The sequence below is a fragment of the Rhinatrema bivittatum genome, chromosome 2 (genome assembly GCF_901001135.1).
Source record: "Rhinatrema bivittatum chromosome 2, aRhiBiv1.1, whole genome shotgun sequence".
Taxonomy (NCBI): Eukaryota; Metazoa; Chordata; class Amphibia; order Gymnophiona; family Rhinatrematidae; genus Rhinatrema; species Rhinatrema bivittatum.
The window spans coordinates 429,745,302-429,768,337 of NC_042616.1; the positions used below are offsets into that span (position 1 = coordinate 429,745,302).

The 23,036-nt window shown below is 42.2% G+C and overlaps 1 protein-coding gene across 1 annotated transcript in view; it reads right to left on the bottom strand.

Annotated features, from left to right (window-relative positions):
* Nucleotides 1-23,036, bottom strand: part of KDSR (3-ketodihydrosphingosine reductase) — a 107,465-nt gene that overhangs the window by 79,602 nt on the left and 4,827 nt on the right. The window contains 1 exon segment of the mRNA XM_029590307.1: nucleotides 189-278. Within this exon segment, the coding sequence (XP_029446167.1) occupies nucleotides 189-278 (90 nt within the window).

The following is a 23,036-nucleotide window of genomic DNA, read 5'->3' on the forward strand; positions in this document are numbered from 1 at the left end:
ACTTTCACAAGAGAGGGAGCAGGGATGCAAGTCCTGGCATCGCCACCGAAATTCCCAACACAAGTCTGACAATTCAGCCTGCTCTGGAGAATGAGCCACACCAGGACTTGGAAAGGACCCTTTCCCCTTTCATACACATATTGCTTACTCTCTGTACAGAACTTTTGCCAAAACAAACAAGGACTTACCTCATCACGTGCAACCAGAGTGATAAATGCACCTTGCTTGAAGCATTCAATGGCGATACATTTTCCAATGCCACTGGATCCCCCCGTCACCTGAAAATGCAAATATCTTGAGATTACAAAACTTCAACATGATCAGAGTGTCCAAGACAGACAAGTGTGTTTTGGAGAAATCTCTCCTCCTCAAGCTATTAAAAAGGCATCCTACCCAGCTGATAAAGACAGCTGCATTCAAAAAGGTAGGGAGGATAACTTTAACACATCTGCAAGCGGGCCCATATATGTGCAAACGTATTTTATATTATGTGCGCAAATGCACGCACACTATATAAAATACGCGTAAATCTACCCATGTTCGCGTATCAAAAAAATACATGGCATATGTTTTAAACATAGCCCATAAGATTTTACTTATGCGGGTAAGCGACAATAAAAGTCTGATTAAGTAGAGCTGTTTAAGACTTATCCTGCTAAGTAAGATAGCTGGTTAAGTAAAAGAAAAGTGCTACTTAGGTGGATAATTAAAATAGCCAGATAACGAGCGTTTGAATACTTATCCAGCTATCTTACTTATCCAGCTAAGAAGCTATGATTAAGACTTATCTGGATAAGTCAAAATTTAAATGTTATTGTTCCACTCAACCCTTTAATACTTTTCAATAATTTTTAATAAATACTTTTTACTGTGTGCACTCACTCAAAATGTAATAATATTGTAGTGACTTTCATATTGGGGCTAGACCATCACAAAGCTTGTAAATCAACAATCACATTGCCATGCCAACTATTCCATTGGCTATTTTTTTTTTTTTTAAATCAATTCCCAAACCAGTTTCTTAATGACATCAGACATCACCAAATTGGAGAATAAGTCTTGGAGAATTATCCCCAGAGGGAAGAAGCATGCCTTCCGAAACTGAGCTGGTGCTTGGAAACGATAAGCAAGACCATCTGAGGAGCGAGCATGTGGAAACGTTGAAAAGATTGGGATATTACAGAAAAGTTATGTAAATATTTTCTTGATTCATGGCATTTTAAATGCATAAAAAAAATTGATAAAAATTGAGTAAGAAGGGACCATGGGCATGGCAACGTGATTGTTGCTCTACGAGTGCACACAGTAAAAAGTATTTATTCAAAATTGTTAAAAAGTATTAAATAAAGGGTTGAGTGGAACTATAACATTTGGGTTACTGTGGTTTTCCACTTTGGACTGGATGTACTGGTAATTTTGGAATTAAGTCAAAATTTATCCAGATAAGTAGCAGATATCTGCTATGCACACGTATTTGTGCTCCTAATTTTAATCATTTACGCGAGGAAATAACTCGCATATTTTCCTTAGCACTTGCTGAGTTTTACACATGTAAATTATCAAATTTTATAACATGCATGTGTGAAGGAAATTACCAGTTTGCCCAGTCTCTCTCTCTTAGGTGATCAAGACCCCCTGGTTCCCCAGTTTACCCATACCCCTCACCCAGTCGGTATTTGGTTATAAAGCTGTTTATTCTGATTTATACCAGATAATTAGCAGATGTAAATATGCACAGGTAACAGCTGTAAGAGCTTTCTCAGGTTATAAAATAGCAACTTATAGGCGTAAATGTTGGCCTCATCCCAGAAGCCTCTTTTCTTATTCAAGCAAATTTATTCACGCACCATTACTCGTGCGTATACATTTCAGGTTTATAAAATAACATTTTAGGTGAATAGGCGCTACTTGCGCACCCATGTGCTCATTTTTACAAACTCAACTCTTAAAATTTACTTTCAAGAGAGCAACAAACTCAGAGGAAAAAAAAAAAAATCCACACAAATCAATAACACCCAAAAACAAACAGGGGAGGTCAAACCATGCATATGCCTGAACCTGGAGCTCTTTTCAGCTTTTACCTTATTACAATGACATCTCATTAATCAGATCGAGATGTCAGGCCATTTAAGAAAACTGATCTGAATGTCCCATTTCCCTATAAGAAACTAATGTTAAAAAAAATAATCCAAACAATTATTCTAAATTAGTAGGGGAATGGGGAGGAGGGGCACATGAAGTGTGAAACAGGGTCACAGGGTGCTCTTCTGTGGCACAAGTTAAAAAAAAATTGACAATTAGAGAAGGGCAATTTTCCGGTAGCAAACCAAGTTAAAACTATCTACAGAAGACCCCCGTTTCCAGGCAAGCAAACTTGCTTTCTCCATCAACAAGCAAGCATGAATTAGCCATGATGCATGGCGTTACAAGCTGAGAGTTGCAGAGCAGAGCAGCTACCGAAAAAAAAACAAGACACAAGACCTCTACTGGTAGAGAACAGACTACTAGGTGAACAGGCTGTGCAGAACTGCTTGTCCAAAGTTGTCTCCTTAGGGCATGCTGTCGAAACCATCGTGGGGTGTAAAGATGGGCACAGATGACCAAGTCGCAACTTTGGGTCAAAGGAGGGTGAAAGAAATATAAGTGGTAGCCATACTCCACAATTTTCAGTACACACCAATCTTTGGGCACATGAATCTGCTCTAGAGAAAGGACTGGACTCTCTCCCCCCCACTGGAAGAGGAAAGCTTTACGAACGCCAAAAACTTGTCCTGGGCTTAGGCTGCAACTGCTGCTACACCTCTATTTTTACTTATTTATTTAATAGGTTTTATATACCGTCATTTGGCTTCATTATAAAGCCATCATAACGGTTTACAAACATGGTAAAGGTTACAGACATGTTAATATTAATAGAAAGATAAAAATTAATCTGTGCGAATGGTTAAGTGTTTAAATATATCCAGAACTATGGATTGCACGAAGGGGTGCACAAAGGGGAGTGCCCCTTTGTCGCACCCCTTCGGCGCGCGACACCTGGTGGTATGGCGCCGTTAACGGATCATCGGCGTCATCAGCGATGTCAGGGGGGCGTGTCTAGTGATCGGGACTCTCTCCTCACGCTTCCGTCTCATTTCAGATGACTTCTCATCCCTTCATCCTTTGGCTGATGCATTCTCCTTTGCCACCTTTTAGTGGGCAGCCACTGAGGAATGAGGGGCACCTTATGACAATGGAAGGATAGAAGGGACATTTCTAGAAAAATGGATATTTTTAGGAAAAGAACTGCCATCAGGCTAAAGTTGCCCAATCCCCACCTGCTTCTGATAATGACTGCAGTGTGGATTGATACTTTAATCAGAGATTATTGTCTCCTGAATCTTGTGGTCGAACAGGTTGTCCCCAGAAGAGCGTACATCCTCATGAAGGCCAACACCTTTAGATCTTTCCCCAGAGGCATGTTAGATTAATTATGACTGCGTGGTGCAACAGCTGAACTACTCCAATTCAGAGACAGCCTGGACTCTGTACTTCAGATCAGTTTTTGCGCCACCAGAAGACTTCACATGTGTCTGCCACATTCTCATTTGTAGGTCTTTAAGGTGCCAGTGCACTGGAATGGGAACAGCCTGCTAGAGGCTGGAGAAACCGAAGAAGCCCAAAGACATTTGCTCTTGGATCTTCCTCCTTTCTGACACTGATGGAAAGGGTCTTTGCCAACTTATCCATGGATTAGCAGAGATCCTCTAAGAGACAGGTATGCTGAGGTAAGGCCGGCAGGGGATCTGAAGGAATCTCCATGGATTCTCTCTCATCCCCAACCATGGGGATATGCTGAGTTGTGATGCTAACCATGACAGAAAAGACAGAGAAAGGAATCTCTGCTGGTCCGAGGGAGAAACATACAGCAGGAACTCAGAATGAACTGACCCTACTTCTTCCTCATGAAGGGACTTCCTTGAAAGAGATGAATCTATCACTTTGGGTGGGGATGGGGAAACTTACTTCCACCACTGGAAGCCCCTGGGGCAAAACATGAGCCTATGGGGGACTTTGGGTAGGTCCACAATATGAAAACATTTCCTCTATTTTGGACAGGAAGGGCACTAACCTCCCCTCTCTGGTGTTCAGGGGGGCAAATAAATTCTTCACCAGCTGGGCTCCATCAGGCTGAGAGACCCTTTCTGATGGAGCTGGAGAAAGGATATCTTCTTCAGAAACCCAGCTTGGTTCGTTCTCACTCACGAGTTGTTGACGCCAGCTGCGCTAAGTAGGAACTCAAGGCCATAGTTGAAGCTGTAGAAGTGGCTGGCTCAGAGGTGATCCATGCTGACTGCGTCAACCCTCTCCTCATTTGCCTGCACCAGATCTGGTCAGTGATACTGGCGAAACTTCTTTCTGTGCCATAACAGGAATCTGTGCTTGTGCACTGAAGCACTCTGGCTCCAACAATGAAGCAGTCTTAGTAGGCCAATCAGAGGCGACGCTCTGTGCTGAAAAAAAAAAAAAAGCAGATGGAACCCTGGTCTGTGTTAGCTCCACACCTCGGGGATAGGACGACAGATCTGCTCTCATGGAGTCCTGTGCCAACAGCACAGGCTTCTTCAGCGCTAACACCGTTTGGTGCCTTTCTCCATGCCTCGACCAGTGCCTCAGTCTTTTGTGTTGTGCTCAACTCCTGTCCTGCAGCAGATCCAGGAACTGGCACAATGGGTGGAGTGGAGAAGCCTTACCTGATTTATGGGAAAGAGGGGAGCGAAGACTCTTGCTTTGACTTCTTGTGCCATGCCTTGCTCCGAGAAAAGGAGCATCTCCACTGCTCTACCTCACGCCGTGGATTCAGGCTCCTACTAGACTGCGCCTGATTCATGCCTGCTTGTTGATGGAGAAAGGCTAATTCTGGCAGGTTCCACTTCAGCTGGAAGCCCAAAACAGCAAGACGACATGGTTACGTGAAAACAAACAAACAAAAAAATCATCTCAATTTAAAAACCGTTGCCTTTAACAAGGTACTCCCAACACTGAACAGGACATAAATATAAAATAAACAATACCACATATTAAGAAAACCTAAACAGGACATACGGACACCTGAATCACCACAGCAGAACAATGAGCAAGAAAACATTAATATCTGTTTTTCTTCTAGTTTGGTTTATTAAATTTGATTGCTTTTCTATGACAAAGAAATCAAAGCAATGTATAGAAATCTAGTATAAAAACAAAGTCACAAATATAAATACAGTGAATAAGAACAAAAAAAAAAGTCACAGCAAAGTAAAACGTAAAAAGCAAACAGCAAAGTAAAACCAAAATGTGTAAGATGTCCATAGGACGTTAATCAGAGACTGAAAAAATAACAAAAAAAACCTGACAAATAATAGACTGTGTAAGAAATCAATTAAAAAAAAAAAAAAAAGACAATGGTTTAAGGAGACAATGGGCTGATAAGAAAAGATTAATTAATCGTTATAAACACTGGAAAAAAAATCAGGTTTTTAGGTCCTTACAGAATTTGGAGAAATTCTGCTCAAGGGGTAGTTTTAGATAAGGGGCATAATGCAAGTCTGATTTATTCCGATTTAACACCTGCATTTCATTTCATGCATTTTTGGAGGATAGGTGCCACAGAATATTGTGCTTGTGAGTTCCATTCAAACCCCTGGCGATTTAACAACTGAGGTTCTACAGGGATCAGTCCTGTCCCCACTACACTTTTTAGTATTTAAGACTATTATTGGAGGTTACCTAGAAGTTCGTTATTGGATGCTATTGTTATGCTGATGATTTTGCAGCTAGCTATCCCTTTTAAATGGTTTGGGAGTAGGGTAGTTGAATATCTGTCTGACTGCAGTAGTGAATTGGACCAGGGAAAACTATGTAAAAATCAATCTGAATAAAACAGAGGCCCTCTAGCTATATGGATTAGGTCCAGCTGCAGATCTGACCCAGGAGTCACTGTAGAAGGGATGGAAATCTCACTGAACTTAAGTCAGGTTTATGCCGACTATGCTCTTAGTATGAAAACCTCTCACTATGAAACTCATCAGATCCACAATCCACCAACTTTAAGCAGCTTTCCTTTTTTTTTTTTCGTAAAAGCAGATTTTGCACACTAGTCCGGGAGCTAGACCTTGGAAAAGTCTTGTACAATGGACTGGCACCAACTACCATGAAGGCACTCCAATTCATTCAGAATACAGCAGAAAGGGTGTTAACTTGTTGTGGTCCGAGGTATCACATGAAACCGGTACTAAAGGCCCTTCGTTGGTTCCTTTTAAACTACAGATGCCAATTTAAAATGCTTGTGTTGACATTCAAGGCCATGCGAGGTCATGACCCTAAGCTTAGAGAAGGGCTACTCGATTACAATCCACTGTGTGCACAGATCTTCCAAAAATGACTTTTTTTCATGAGAGAAAGCTGGGGAAAATAAGCATTCAAGCCTTCTCTTGTGCGATGCTCAGACTATGAAACCAGATGTCAAAGGACTTCTGTATGAAGCAGGACTGTACTATGTCTAAGCAGTGTCTAAAGACATGGCTATTTTTGTCAGCATTTGCCACTGTGAGTTATATTGCTTTAAATGTTATCTCTAGCAATGTGATTGATAATTATTTCCAAACAAATTTCACTGCAGGTATGAACCCGGTACCAACCTAGATTCTAAGCCCTCCAGGGCAGGGAATTACTTACTGAACCTGAACTGTAACTCACCTTGAACACTGATTTGGAAAGGCGAGTTATTAATTACAAAATCCAAATCTACCTCAAGTGGAAGAACCTCAACTGGGTAGATGGGATGGGCCAAATTGGACTTTTTCTGCTGTCATATACTACGTTACTATGTAAGCTTAAAAATCCATTGCTATTGCCAAACGAGCCAAGTATCAATTGTTCCTCGTCATCTTTTCTTTTGTCTACACCAGCAATATCAATGATGCTACATCGCAACTCTTCAAATTTAAGTCCAAAATCAATGCAGTTATACCACTGCAGCTTCCAGTTTCTTGATATTCACACACCTTTAATGTTCGATCAATTTTGTATTAGCTGTTAAACTCACTGTGGCTAAAATGTGAAAAACACCTACCGGTCCAGGATTTCCTAACTGGATTCTTAAATGTGGAACATAATGTCTTTTGAAAAAATTACTTTGACTCCGAAGAGTGAAAAAATAGGTAACATTTTATAAGATGTGGATACCTTCCACATACAAACGAATACTGACTTACAACAGCCCTCCTCCTCCTACCTATGGATGTTTTTAAAGATTGTCTAAGACTCTACAGTAACAGCAATGACAACAATTTGTCCTTCTGGGATGAAATAAGCATCTCTGAGAAAAGATTAACTAACTTAACCAACCTTTGGTAATGTGTATTGAATTGGATTTGTACAAACCTGAGAACTTTGATATCATCGGTTAAGCTGGCACACTAGAATTGTCTTTTGAACTTCTGTTCACATAATTACCTTGCAATATAAATTGCTTGATATGGCCATTAAGGATGTGCAGGCTACAAAAACTCCATTTCTTTTGGTTTTTTTCCCACCAAGTGCTTAATATTTTTTTTTCTGTTCTTTGCAGAAACGAACATGAAAAATCCCCAAAGACATAAAAATAAATAAATAATGAAACAGGGCCTTGCCAGGTCCCCATGCACTCCATCTCATCAACCCCCAAAAATGCAAATTCTCCTCCAATAGTTTCTGATAAGATGCTGCATTCATCTTATCGATTTTGACTGAATTCACTGTGCCACTGTAACCACACATCCTCCCAAAGCAGCAGAGATCTACCTCCATACTTCACAGTAGAGATGGTGTGCTTCTCTTCATAGGTAGGCCTTGACGACTCCTCTCCCAACATAGTGTTTATGGTTGTGACCATAAAGTTCAATTTTGATCTCATCACTCCAAATTGTTTTGTTCAACCATTTTTGAGGCTTCTCTAGGTGCTGTTTGGTCTATTGTAAGTGGGCTGTTTTGTGGCATTTGTGTAGCAATGGCTTTTTTTCTGGCAACTCTACCATGCAGCCCATTTTTGTTCAAGTATCTCATTTTTCATACTGAAATACCCACAGCACGTGTTTCAGAGAAGCATGTATTTCAGTAGAAGCTGCTTGTGGGTTTTTCTTTGCATCCTGACAAATTTTGCTGGCTGTGTCTGAAATCTTTCTTGGTCTACCTGACCATGGCTTGGTATTAACAGAACCCATAATTTTCCACTTCTTGATTAGAATTTAAACAGAACTGATTGGCATTTTCACATCTTTGGATATCTTTTTATATCCTTTTCCTGATTTGTAAAGTTGAACTACTTTTCCTCGCATCCTTTGACAGTTCTTTTGTTTTCACATGCTTCAAAGTCAGTGCATCCATGGATGAAATGCGCAAGCATTTCTCAAGAGCTAAGAAATTCATTGACTGTATTAGGCTTCATTGCCATCTCTACATGGCTTCTATTTGAGTGTATATTATCAGCCCAAACATTTAAGGGTATGTAAACTTTTGAACAGGACCATTTTATTATTTCCTTCATTGCTATGGTTTAACAATTGTGCTATTTTGTGATGCATAATAGTTTAATTTGAAACACATTAAAAATAACAGACATGTATTTCGTCTGCTCATGTTTTCTTAAAATACTTCACATCATACAAATTGTGCAAGGTATATGTAAACTTATGACAACAACTGTAGCTTCTGTCTACCATGAATATTTATATATGCATCTAATCAAGTGAATGAATCTCATGAGGGCAGACTGGATAGGCCATTTACTATGGTAGAACTACACTGCACCTTGAATACGGTGTACAATTCTGGTTGCCGCATCTCAAAAAAGATATAGTTGTGATGGAGAAGGTACAGAGAAGGGCAACCAAAATGATAAAGGGGATGGAACAGCTCCCCTATGAGGAAAGGCTGAAGAAGTTAGGGCTGTTCAGCTTGGAGAAGAGACGGCTGAGGGAGGATATGCTAGAGGTCTTCAAGATCATGAGAGGTCTTGAACGAGTAGATGTGACTCGGTTATTTACACTTTCGAATAATTGAAGGACTAGGGGGCACTCCATGAAGTTAGCAAGTAGCACATTTAAGACTAATCGAAGAAAATTCTTTTTCACTCAACGCACAATAAAGCTCTGGAATTTGTTGCCAGAGGATGTGGTTAATGCAGTTAGTGTAGCTGGGTTCAAAAAAGGTTTGGATAAGTTCTTGGAGAAGTCCATTAATGGCTATTAATCAAGTTTACTTAGGGAATAGCCACTGCTATTAATTTCATCAGTAGATTGGGATCTTCTTAGTGTTTGGGTAACTGCCAGGTTCTTGTGGCCTGGTTTGGCCTCTGATGGATACAGGATGCTGGGCTTGATGGACCCTTGGTCTGACCCAGCATGGCAATTTCTTATGTTCAGTAAAATATGAATTTGCTCAGTAACAGCCAATCCTAGTTTCTGGATGGTCTCCTTGCATGTGTATTTTAGAATACTGTTTCTTTTGGTTTTATAATTTTTATTTTTTTGGTTTTATTCCAGAAATGTCACTTTAGACATCTTATTAATCTGAAGATTTGTGCTTATTTTAACTCAGATTGTATATTTAGGATTAATCTTGCTTTTAACATTGACTTTTTCATAACCTCTTAAATAGTTTATTATTCTTTATATATCGACATATCGGGGTTCCATCATATCGGTTTACAATACATAAACATAAAACAAAAACACATATGTTAATAAATATAAATCAGCATAATAAAATAACGAATATTAAAATTCTAATGCTAAAAAACTATACTAAGTACTTACAATAATTAATAAAAATAAAATAACTACTTATAATATTCTATGCTAAAATCAATATAAATAGCAGCACTTCCTAAAACAATCCTAAAATCTATTTACTATCCATAAAAGCACACTTAAAAAGCCAGGTTTTTAGTTCTGCCTTGAATTTCTTTATATCTGCCTGAATTCGCAATTCTACTGGCAGTGAGTTCCACAGTTCCGGGTCCACTATTGACACTGCTCTATCTCTGACTTCAATTAGATGTGCAAATTTTATGTTAGGGATTGTCAGTAAGCCTGTTCTTTGAGAACTTCAGTAGTAATTTATTTCCTATCAGGGATTGTTTGTATTGCTGAAACTGTATTATGTTTATTATATTATGTTTGCATGCTTGAAATTTCATTGGTTCTCTGCCAAGGGTAATTGATTCATTAATTAGTTCCTTCCTAAGATACAGGCAGGTATAAAAACAGCCCTGGAAAATGGCGGATCCAGCTGTCAAGACAAAGCTGCAGCCGAGTAGCAGAACTGTTTGCTGGGCAGATTCGGGAATCGTATGTATATTGTAGAAAGCAGCCTCAGTCATTTCCATTTGTATAAAGTTGTTGTTTATAAGTGTCTTTTCTTACTACAGAATTGGCATTTCTCGGCCCCTGAAGAAGCTGTCAGAAACACGAGCCGTGTCGGACCAGCGCCAGCCTGATATCCCCGCTGCACCTACTGCTACTTTACTTTACTGCCCTAAAAGTTAACCATACTAAAAGACGAAAAAGTCCTAAAAAAATGAAAAAATTGTAAAATCAACAGCAGAGAAACCAATGATTAAACCAGCGTGACGGTCTGTTATCAGATTGGTGACCGCACAATTATCTCAGTGGCTGTCAGGGCTATCGAAGTTCAAGCCCGCCATTTTATATGAGGTTTACTCTGGTTAGTTCCATGAGACTACATGGTATCAGCATTGTACAAACATGATGTTGTTTTGAATTTAATATGAAATTTCATTATGACATCAGCTGCCTTGAGCTATAATTGGAAAGGCGAGAATGTAAAATAAAAGCACAAATAGTTTCAGGTTGATTTGTTTAATGAAAAGTGTTAAATTCCATTTTGTATGTTTAACTGAATTCCAATTACCATCCTGAGGCAGCTGGGTACAAATTGTATACAGAAACATAGAAATAACGGCAGAAAAAGGACCAAACTGTCCATCCAGTCTGCCCAGCAAGCTTATGGTGGGCATCAGGCTTATTGGTTAAGGGTAGTAACAGCCGCATCAGCAAGTTACCCCCATTCTTATTTGTTTTCCCAGACCTTAAAATTTAGTGTCCTTGTTGGCTGCTGTCTCAATCTGATTCCCCTTTTTTCTTGTCCCCTACCGTTAAAGCAGAGAGCAATACTGGAGTTGCATCAACAGTATGAAGGCTTATTGGTTAAGGGTAGTAACCACCACACCAACAAGTTACCCCCCATGCACTTTTTCTTCATTTCCATCCTTTAGTCTTTAGAGATCCACAGTGTTTATCCCATACCCCTTTGAAATCTTTCACTGTTTGTGTCTTCACCACCTCCTCCGGAAGGGCATTCCAGGCATCCACCACCCTCTCCGTGAAGAAATATTTCCTGATATTGGTTCTTCCTCTCTGGAGTTTAATTTTGTGACCCCCCTAGTTATACTAATTTCTTTCAAATAGAGGTTTGTTGATTTTGCATCACTGAAACCTTTCAGGTATCTGAAGGTCTGTATCATATCTCCTCTACTCCTCCTCTCCTCCAGGATACACATATTTAGGTCCTTCAACCTCTCCTCATAAGTCATTTGATGGAGTCACCCCACCATTTTTGTCGCCCTTCTCTGGACAGTCTCTATCCTGTCTGTCCCTTTTGAGATACGGTCTCCAGAACTGAACACAATATTCCAGATGAGGCCTCAACAAGGACTTGTACAAGGGCATTATCACCTTTTTCTTACTGGTTATTCCTCTCTATGCAGCCCAGCATTCTTCTGGCTTTAGCTACCCTTGTCACATAGGGCCTCATTTTCCAAAGCTATCGCAGGCTTGCGCTGTTAGCGCAAGCCTGCGATAGCTAGCGAAAGTAGCGCAGGCCTGCGCTACTGAAATCGGGGAGGAGTCGGGGGCATAACCGGGGCTGACTCCGCGAGGACAGCGCGCACAGCGGAAAAGTAAGGCCCTTTTCGCTAGCTATTTCGCACCCAATAACTACACCTTCTATGGTGTAGTTATTGGGCGCGGTGCGATCGCTGCCGGCTAGCGCAGGACCGCCCCCCCGCCCCAGAGCAGCGCAATTTTCTAAAGTATCGCAGGCCTGCGATACTTTAGAAAATGAGGCCCATAGTGTCTAGCGATCTGAAGTCAGCGAAACAATCAACCCAAGGTCCCTTCTCTTGCTCCGTGCACAGCAGCCCTTCATCTCCCAATTCATACAGCTCTTTTGGATTACCACACCCCAGATGCATGAATCTGCACTTCTTGGCATTGAATCCCAGCTGCCATATCTTCGACCATCGTTCAAGCTTCCTTAAATCACATCTCATTCTCTCTACTTCTTCTGGCATGTCTACTCTGTTGCAGATCTTAGTATCATCCATAAACAGACAAACTTTACCTTCTATCCCTTCTGCAATGTCGCTCAAAGATATTGAACAGAACCAGTCCCAACACAGATTCTTATGGCACTCCACTTAACACTGTTCTCTCTTCAGAGTAGGTTCCATTTAACATCACATGCTGCCTTCTATCCGTCAACAGTTTGTAATTCACTCCAACACCTTGGTGCTCACTCCCAAGCTTCTCATTTTATTCATAAGCCTCCTGTGTGGGACCGTATCAAAAGCTTTACTGAAATCCAACTAGATCACAAACAACGCTCTTCCTTGATCCAATTCTTTAGTCACCCAATCAAAAAAAAAAATCAATCAGATCTGTCTGACAGGACTTTCTCCTGGTGACTCCATACTGCCTCGGGTCGAGCAACCCATTGGATTGTAGATAGATCACTATCTTTTCCTTCAGCAGAGTCTCCATTAATTTTCCCACCACCGAGGTGAGGCTAACCGGCCTGCAGTTTCCAGCCTCCTCTCTGCTCCCACTCTTGTGAAACGGGATAACCACCATTCCCATTTCCAGGGATCTATTGCACAGGTCACACAGTGGACCTGCCAGCACTTCTCTGAGCTCCTTCAGCATCCAGGGATGTACCCCATCTGGCCCTCAGTTTTCCTAGATCTTCCCACACATTCTCTTTGGTAAATGGAGTTTTGACTACACATCCCCCAATAAAAAGGTACTGCCATCAAGTCTCTAATACACTGTAGAATTAATTTGAATTAAAGTTATATCATTCCTTAAATATATGTATGCAGTTTAGAAAGTATGTTCTAAGTAGAAAAAAAGTGGTAGGTCAAAGGCTCAAGTTATAACCATTAAAAACTGTTTACATCAGCCAAGGCTGATGCATCTCTTTAGGGTTCTGAAGGCAAAGCTCTGAACCTTTGGAAACAAGCTGTCTGTAGCCACAATAAGTATTTTGTTTCATTTTATTCATAAATCACTTTCCTTGGTAAGCCCAATGTAATGTCCACTAAATAAAAAAACAACAAATACAAACAAACACACAAACTAAACCAAACAGCAACACTCATGCACGTCAGTGCAATTTTGTGCTGTACCACCTCTGCTCTGACAGCTGGGGGCAGAGGAGGGGGGTCTCGCCAGGTCTACCCCCTACCACTCCTCTTTTGCAACCCCACCCCCCATGCTGCTCTTCCTCACCCTCCTTTCCTCTCCAGACCCCTCCACTCCAATGCCCCTTTCCCCCCCCTGCTTTTCCAACATTCCCCCATCCTACATCAGACACTCCTCTTCCTCAATCCCACTCCCGACTTTGATGCTCATACACCCCACACCTCGATATGTGCTCAGGCATCCCCTCCTCCCATCCGTGTTGAGGTTCCTCTTCCCCCCCCCCCCCCATCTCCCCATACCCACCAACAGAGATAGATATTTGATTGTTCAGTTTCACTTGAAATGTCCTGACACCTTCCCAAGGTTCATCTCTCTTGGCCAACTCTATTCAACATCTACTTGCTACCAATATGCGCATTACTGGCAAACCTAGGAATCAAATTCTTCCTATATGCACACAACATTCAATTCTATATCCCTTTCTTCAAAACATTTGAAAAAAAAAAAAAAGAATCTTCTCTGTCAACATACATGAAGGAAATACAACAAAACCTATCACAACTGAAACTCTAAATAAAATTTTTTTTTTTAAAGTGTAGTTAAGGAGAGATTCAACGATAATCAAACCACCAACATCAGACCTAGGAATTATCATTGCTCCCTCAGATCAAGTACGGGACCTAGGAATACCAATTTATGAGAACTTCTCTATGAAAAGCATATAATCAAATTAATAAAAACAAGATACACCAAGCTGAGAATACACCACTAGCTAAAACCTCTACTAATAATACAGGACTTCTGCACTGTCTTAGAAATACTAATTTTTTCAAACTTTGACTACTGCAATTCCTTATTACTAGGCCTACCTTCACGCCTAATAAAACCACTACAATTACTACAAAATGCCTCTGCTAGACTATTACTAAGGACAAGGAAATTTGACCACATCACTCCCTCACTGATGGCACTGCACTGGCTTCCTGTACAATCCAGAATTCATTATAAAGTATTAACTCTAACTTTCAATATTGTCAACAATACTGACCAATGCTTATCAGGAGTGACACTTCAACATTACTCACCACAGAGAACCCCAAGATCCCAAAACAAAGGACTTCTAATGGTGCCTTCTACACGCAACACACATCTAATGCAAATGTTTTCCGTAGCAGGCCCTGAGTTGGCGTAATGGCCCTTCCAGAGCCATTACGCCAGAAAACAGACAGAATTTAAAACACGAACTGAAAACATGGCTCTTTAGAAGAGCTTACAATTTAACATAAAATACTGATAACTTCAACGTCAGTATAAGAGACATTAGTAGCAAAGTGAGCAATTAATAATGAATGATGTAAAATGTATAGGTAGTAGAACTGGAATCCGCATTTGCTGTTATGCAGACTTTGAAAATATATGAATAGGAAGTCTATAAATCTGCTGTCAGGGTGACCAAGAATATGTAGGACTATGAACAAGAACATATACCTGCCGTAATGTTGATCTAAATTATGAATGCTGACACAGATTGTTAACCAAGGGTATGAATGCTGATTTTGTAAACCATTGAGATCTTATTCTGGAATGAAGTTATACAAAATGCCCAAATAAATAAATAAACCACCGACACGGCTCCTCCTTCCAGTGGTAATGTGTGTCCTCATCCCCATCAATGATGCTCCATGATCATCCCTTTGACATTCTTCTGCCTTCCTGGGAAGGTTTGTACTTAGCAGTGGAACCCCCCCCCCTCATGACTTTGCTCTTCTCTCCTCCCACCCCTCAATCCCAATGATGCTCTTTCCCCCTCCCATCCATGTTTACTACTTCCAGTGACACTGTTCTTTGCCCTTCCCCACGAGGAAATTCATCCTCAAACTCCTAGTGACACTTCTCAGCCCAGCACCCAAGGCTAGAAAAATCCCAGTGCTCCAGGTTGCCTGGGCACCTAAAATTTGGCCCCTGGTGCCTGTGCCTGGGCCCAGGAGAGGAGCTTCCGGGCAGCGGTCATGAGGGAGAGAAGCCTGGCCCACGTGGGATAGCAGGCGCTGGGTGTTAGACAAGCATGAGAGTAGCTGCTGCCACCAGGATTGTCCCCTGGCCAATGAAAAGAAGGGGGTAAGACTGGTGGGCAGGGCTTAATTTGTGTGTGTGTGGTGGGGGGGGGGGGGGGGGGATTGATCCGGAATGTAGTCCCAGCCCTACTTTTCAGACTTAAGAGGCAGAGCTGCAGGGGGTGTTCTGCTCCAGCCCTTCCCCTCCAGGCAGCCTGCAAGGAAGAGAAGAGGAGGGCATGAGCCTGAAGCAGAGAAGAGCCACTCTACTCCCCTAAAGCAGCACCCCCCCCCCTCCCATTCTGAAGCAGATACTGAAGAGCAATGAAAAGACATTAAAAAGCTAAATTAACAGAGGTCTGAAACTTTTGAGTAGTGCTAATTTTCCAGGCTTCAACCCTGGCTCTGATGATTGGCGCTGCTGCTCACAAGTTTCAAACTTTTTTTTTTTTTTTTTTAATTTAACATGTTTACATTACAATTCAAGAAAATAAACTTGAATTAGAAAGCAGACAATATAGAGTCTAACAATCATTATAGATTGAACCATACAATTAACATCATAACACATTCTGCATCTAGTCCTCAATTAGAGGGGGGGAGATAAACACAACCAAAGGCAAATTATAGTTTATCAGTGGAAATTGAAACGGATCTGTCTAAGGGTAACCTTAATATGACCGTGCTAAGCTAAGGGCATTATGCACTCACTCCACGACTGGCTCAGATGGTTCATTAATAATAGGAGTTTTATCTTTCAAAAAATCTACCAACTGCTCTGGAACAAAAAATATATATGTGTTATTTCCATTCTTAACCACACATTTACATGGGTATGTCAATAAGAACATTGCACCCAAACTTAGGACTTGGGATCTCAGTTGTAAGAACATAAGAAATTGCCATGCTGTGTCAGACCAAGGATCCATCAAGCCCAGCATCCTGTTTCCAACAGAGGCCAAAACCAGGCCACAAGAACCTGGCAATTACCCAAACACTAAGAAGATCCCATGCTACTGATGCAATTAATAGCAGTAGCTATTACCTAAGTAAACTTGATTAATAGCCATTAATGGACTTCTCCTCCAAGAACTTATCCAAACCTTTTTTGAACCCATCTACCCTAACTGCACTAACCACATCCTCTGGCAACAAATTCCAGAGCTTTATTGTGCGTGGAGTGAAAAAGAATTTTCTCCGATTAGTCTTAAATGTGCTACTTGCTAACTTCATGGAATGCCCCCTATTCGAAAGTGTAAATAACCGAGTCACATCTACTCATTCAAGACCTCTCATGATCTTAAAGACCTCTATCATATCCCCCATTAGCCATCTCTTCTCCAAGCTGAACAGCCCTAACCTCTTCAGCCTTTCCTCATTCTCCTCAGTTGTGTGGGCCTTGCCAAATCAAGAAAAGCAGTCACTTTTAACCCGAAAAAGGGCTCATCCCGAGCACGAAGAACTTTACGAAGTAACCATTCTCTATCTGAATCTAACAGAAAAGAGGCAATCAACGTAGCAGGTCTAGCTTGATCTTTCTGCGTAGACTCTAATATGTTTGTAACATCAAGCTCTGGTTCAGGTGTAGTTGGTAAAAGAATCTGAAAACCCTTATTTAGATCAAGATTCTTCTTGTAAGATGGAATATAATATACCCTTGACACAGGTGGAAAAGCTTGTTCCGGAATCTTCAGTATTTGAGAAAGATATTTTGTCCAAATATCACGCGGAGCAGCCAGCGGATCTTTTGGGAAGTTAATAAACCTCAAGTTTTTCCCCCTAACTTGATTTTCTAACTGCTCCTTACGGTTTAATAATAGCTGGTTTTCTTTAATTAATTTCTGTTGGACATCCAAGGAATCTTCTAATTTTCCCTCCAGAGATGTTACCTTGTTTTTAATTTTCTATTATCCATCCGATTTATATAAATGGCTAGAGGATTAAGCTGCTAAAAAAGGTTGTCGTTAACATTTTGTATGGCATCCCAAATTACGTCTAGAGAAATCACATCAGGTTTTAACATTTCCTTCCTAGTAGGAAAAACAAGATTGTACTTCTCTTCAGAGAGTGGTGTGGTCGTGCTGTCCAAAGCGTCTCTGGCCCCGCCTTGCTCCACGAGAAACGCTGCAATTCTCTGGCTTCCCTCTCTACTGAGGGGGCCTCCAAGCTTTCACCTCGTTGTTCCGGAGAGACTGAAAGATTCAGGTTGCATACCTCAGCAGGGTTTACAGGAGGCCTCCGATCGATGGGGGACAAAGTTGTTTGTAGTTCTTGTGGGGAGCCGGTTCCTTCTTCCTCCCCGGTCTGCTCACTGCGAACCCCACTCCCGATCTCGTCGCGTCCCAGGTCACTTGAGAGTCCATCGAGCCGGTGACAGGCAACGAGCAAGGAGCGGCAAGGGCTTCACGTTCCTTGGCCCTCCGCGTCCTTGCTGAATGAGGCACTTTTTTTTTTTTGCTGAGGAAATTCAGCAGCCGGCAGAGCAACCCTCACGCGGCTCTCGGCAGATCCGCCATCTTCCACAAGTTTCAAACTTATGCTAATTCAACCCCTTTTAGTGTCTGTTACCCAGAACTTCATTTATGGCAGAACCACCCAGAAGAGTGTTCTGCCACCTTTTTTCGGGGATCCCAATGAAACAGAGCAAAACTGGCAGTGTAAATCAATTCTGGCTCCTTCACAGAAACAGAGAAGCCCGCGCCCCTCCCCCTCTCAGAACAAAGTGCATTGGAGTTGCTTACTCTGAGATTGGGGCAACCAAACGGCCTTGATTTTTGTGCAATTGCCCAGCACAACTGAGGAGGCCATGAGGGAGAATGACCAAGGTCGAAGAGACATGGGAGCAAATGCCTGTCAGCCCCATTGCTTCTGCCCCAGTTGGGTTTGTGGGCTTCCCACTCATCGCACCTTCATCACTGTTGCTGCTGGTGACCATACTTCGAGGGGCGGGGGAGGGGAAGAGACATGAAAGTGAGGGGGATCAGAGAGCAAAAGAATAAGTGAAGGGAATAGAGGGGCTGTGGGGGGGGCGGGGTGGAAAGAGTGTGAGAGGGAATCAGAGGAGGGGCAGGAAAGAAGGAATGAGGGGAAAAGATAAAGGTAATGTGTTGGGGGAAGCAGAGAGACGCAAGTGAGGAGAGCATGTGGCACTGCTCCCTTCCTTCCACCGTTGAGGAGGCAAAAGCAGGCCATGCTTCTGAATTCCAGGCACCTCACACCCTCATCTAAGAGAGTGAGGAGAGCAAGCGGTGCAATGCAATCTGCTCCCAACCTCTGGGATTCCAGCCGGAAGAGGAGACCTGTGCCATGCTAGTCAAGGAGGAAGAGAGGGTACATTTTCTAAGGAGAGGAGGGTCTGAAGGACCAGCAGGGATCGGGAAGAGAGCTGGGATAGAGGATCAGGATCATCAGGGCAGGGAGAAGGACATTAGAAAGAAATAGCCACATTCTCTTTCCCCTCCCTCACCACAACCAGAGCATGTTAGGCGTGAAGTGTGTGTGTTTGGGAGGGAGGGAGGGAGAGAGAGAGCAAGCGTGAGCAAGCGTTCTTAACTAGCCCTAGTCCTACTACATCTCAAGCCGCCCCTCTCCTCACCGTTCCTCATCTTTTTTGTGTACAAATTAAGCCCTGCTGGAGGGGGAAAGACCAAGGAAGTTAAAAAGATAAACATCAAAATAAGCAAAACAAAAAACTCAAAATGCAAAATAAGGAAAAAAAACAAAACTGTTAATAAAAAAAAAAAAAAGACATTATTAAAAAGCCATATATTTTTTTTCCCTGGCATTTAATAATTTGGGCTGGCAGCGTAATTAAAAACCTTTGCTACACTTGTACACACAGCTCTTAGTCCCCTATTACACTCCTTCCCCTGCAACCCATTCCTCTACACTCATATGTGGCGCTTCTATCCCTAAATTTGCATCCTATCCAGGCTATAACCTGTTCCTCTACAGCCCCCCCATGAAGCTTCGCTATCCCGTCAACCAGAGGTACGAGTAACATGTGGGATACCTGGAAGCCTGTCTGGGTACACAGTAATGTAATTCTCCACTTCAGTGGTTAACAACAAATATCACCAAAAATTATGGATCATAACCCCTACTTCTAACTCAAATACAGGGTTATAATACTTCTGTTCAAAAACACTCTTAATCAACCAAAAACATTTGTGAAGTAGAAAAGCGGTACACAGTCAATTTACTGCTGCCCTGGTGAATGAAGGGAGCCCGAACTGCAGGAGACAAGCACCTGCCACTGGCCACAGGAAGAGCAAACCTCGCTGCTCTTGGTGACCCATTGCTAGCACCAATCTGCATCCCTTCAGCCTTCCCAATCTTGCTCTCTCTATTCCATGACAAGTGAGCAGCAGCAAAACTACCATCATAAACATTAGATTTAGTGGGACTCAGGAGAGGGAACACATCCAGTGGGGTAAAAACATAATATAAGAACATGCCATGCTGGGTCAGACCAAGGGTCCATCAAGCCCAGCTTCCTGTTTCCAACAGTGGCCAATCCAGGCCATAAGAACCTGGAAAGTACCCAAACATTAAATAGATCTCAAGATACTATAACTAGTTTATGGATTTTTCCTTTGGGAACTTATCCAAACCTTTTTTAAACCCATTTATACTATCTATTGTAACCACGACCTCTGGCAATGAATTCCAGAGCTTAACTATGCATGAAGTAAAAAAGAATTTTCTTCTATTTGCTTTAAATGAGCTACTTGCTAATTTCATGGTACAGTGAAAGCAAGGCACTTCCAGTCCCTGCAGCCATCTTTTCCTTCCACGCCTGTGAAAGATTCATGCATAATCAGGAAACCCACGGAGCAGGAAGACAAGAGGCGGCAGAGGGAACAGCAGATGCAGGAAGAGCAGCACAGCACTTTCAATGTTCTCTGTAGTGCTGGCTGTCTCTCCAGGCTCCTCTCATTCTACTCCCCAGCTACATCGAGACTGGGAATCGCCACAGGTGATCCGGGACGCAGAAAGGAGTACAAATCAGTGCTAGTAAGGAGTGTGGCTCTTCCCATGGCAGCAACAGGTTGACTGTGTTATGGTTTATGGCTGTAACAATGTAATCCCCGCTGGACAGATATTAGGAAGCAGTGGAATAGAAGAGACTTTCAAATAAATAAAAATAAAATTGTTCAGGCTCCCCTCACTCATACAGCAGCAGCAGACTGGTTGTGCACCTCCTGACAGGCTTCCACATACCTGCACATATGTACACACCTCTCGTTCAGAAACACTGCTCCAGAACCCTACACTTTACATAGTTTTTCCAAGATATGTAAGACTTCTGAACTCTACTGTTTTAATATAATAATTTAATGTATCCTTTAAGCGCACGGGATGGTTATTATGCAGAGTGCAGGTGTTTTTGGGGGGAGAAAGAAGACCAGATACCTGACAACATTCAAGCTCTGTAGGCCAAGGACTGTTCCATTCCAAGATCTCCTCAAGACCAGTGCATTACTATATATTTATTAGTCTTTAACTAGTACAGAGATCCTCCTCATTAGCATTGTACCTGTTAATCTGGGGGGAATTAGTCACTAGCATTCACCGATCAATGAGCTATGCAATTAAGGCTTGAGGTAGGAATCTATAGACTGCTCTAACTCAGGGGTGAATATGCATGAGATAAATCTGCATAGAATGGAAGCAGTGCATGCAAGGTTTTCTCATGTACACTCATATGGGTACACCCTGAAAACCAGACTTGTGTATGGCCCACCAGGATTGCAAACAGACACCCTTGGTTCTATATTAGGTTTACCCCTGAAACAGTTAATTCACAGCACACCTCTGAGGCCAGCTGAGGACCACAGGGCCCTCTAAAATGCATGCTGAAAGAATTCTGTCACCTCTCTGCACCAGAGCTTTGCCATTTGGGCACCAAGTTGAGAACCAGTGCTACAGGAGAACAACTTATTCAAAATGCACTGTAAATTGGTTTTCATTCTCCTGGTGTCTTAGTGTATAGTAAGTGGGAGTGGTCTACAAACACAGCAAATTGTGCTTGCAAAAGGGTATCTGTTCCCAGTCCTTGAAAGCTACTAACCAAAGACTGTTGGTGAGAGGTTGCAATGAATGCACTCTGTGCAAAAGAGCTTCTGGCTCTCAGAGAATGAGTCTGATCTCTGGAGGCCAGTGTGGCAGACCGAGGTATACAGACAGATCTTCACTGACATAGAGCAGTCCCAACTCCAGTCTAGCCCTTTTGTTACTTACAAGCAAGCTTAGCTGGCAAGAGATCATCACCTTGGTGTGGCAGACAGGATACTGTAGCTAGGACCTGCCCTGGAAGGGATGCTTTATCCTCTTGCACAGAGGATGTCTCTCCAGGGGTCCCCTCCCAGGAGGGAAAGGTTATGACAGCTGTTGTGGTGAGTGATTCAATCGTTAGGAAAATAGACAGCTGGGTGGCTGGTGGGCATGAGGATCACTTTGGTAATGTGCTTGCCTGGTGCAAAGGTAGCAGGCCCTCACGCACCATCTAGACAAAGAGTTTAGGGAATGCTGCAGAGAAGGCAGCTTTCATGGCACGTGTGGGTACAGATTTCATAGGAAGGTGCAGGAGGGAGGATCTGGAGACTAAGTTTAGACTGTTAGGTAGGAAATGGAAATCCAGATAGTCCAAGGTTGCATTCTCTGAACTGCTCCCCGTTTCATGCGCAGGCCAAGCTCCAGAATCTCACTGGGTGGAGGAGATGATGGTGTAGGGAAGAAGGTTTTAGGTTTGTTAGGAACTGGGGATCAATCTGGGGAAGGGGGAGCCTATTCTGACAGGATGGGCTCCACCTTAACCAGATTGCAACCAGGCTGCTGGTGGTTTTAAAAAGGAGATAGAGCAGCTTTTGAACTAGAACACGGGGGAAAACAGACAGTTGTTCAGCATGGTTTGGAATGGAGTACCTTCAAGGGATACTGGCAAACCATATGTAAGTTAGAATGTCCTGATAGGTGGCTGTAAAAGCTGAAAAAAAATATTTAAATGCTGAGCACGCAGATAAAAATGACTCTAAACTGCTTGCATCATCTAATAAGCAGCAGGTTGTATGTACAGACAACAGAAATACAAATAAACCTACATTAGAATGTCTGTATGCAAATGCCAGAAGTCTGAAAAATAAGACTGAAGAATTAGAATGTATGGTGCTAAAGGAAGATATGGACATAACAGGCATCTCGGAGACCTGGGTTGGAAGGAAGATAACCAATGGGACACTGTGATACAAATTATAACATGACAGGGCAGATAAAATTAGTGGAGTGGGGGAACTATATGTTAAGGATGGCAGAGTCAAGCAGGATAAAAGTTTTGCAGGAGACAAACTACTGTGGAATCTTTATGGATAGAAATTCCAAGGGTAAAAGGGAAGAGAATAGTGATGGGGCCAGGATGAGAAAACAGACTGCAAAATGCCAACAGACACTGGCTAGTAATATGGGCAGCACAATAATAATG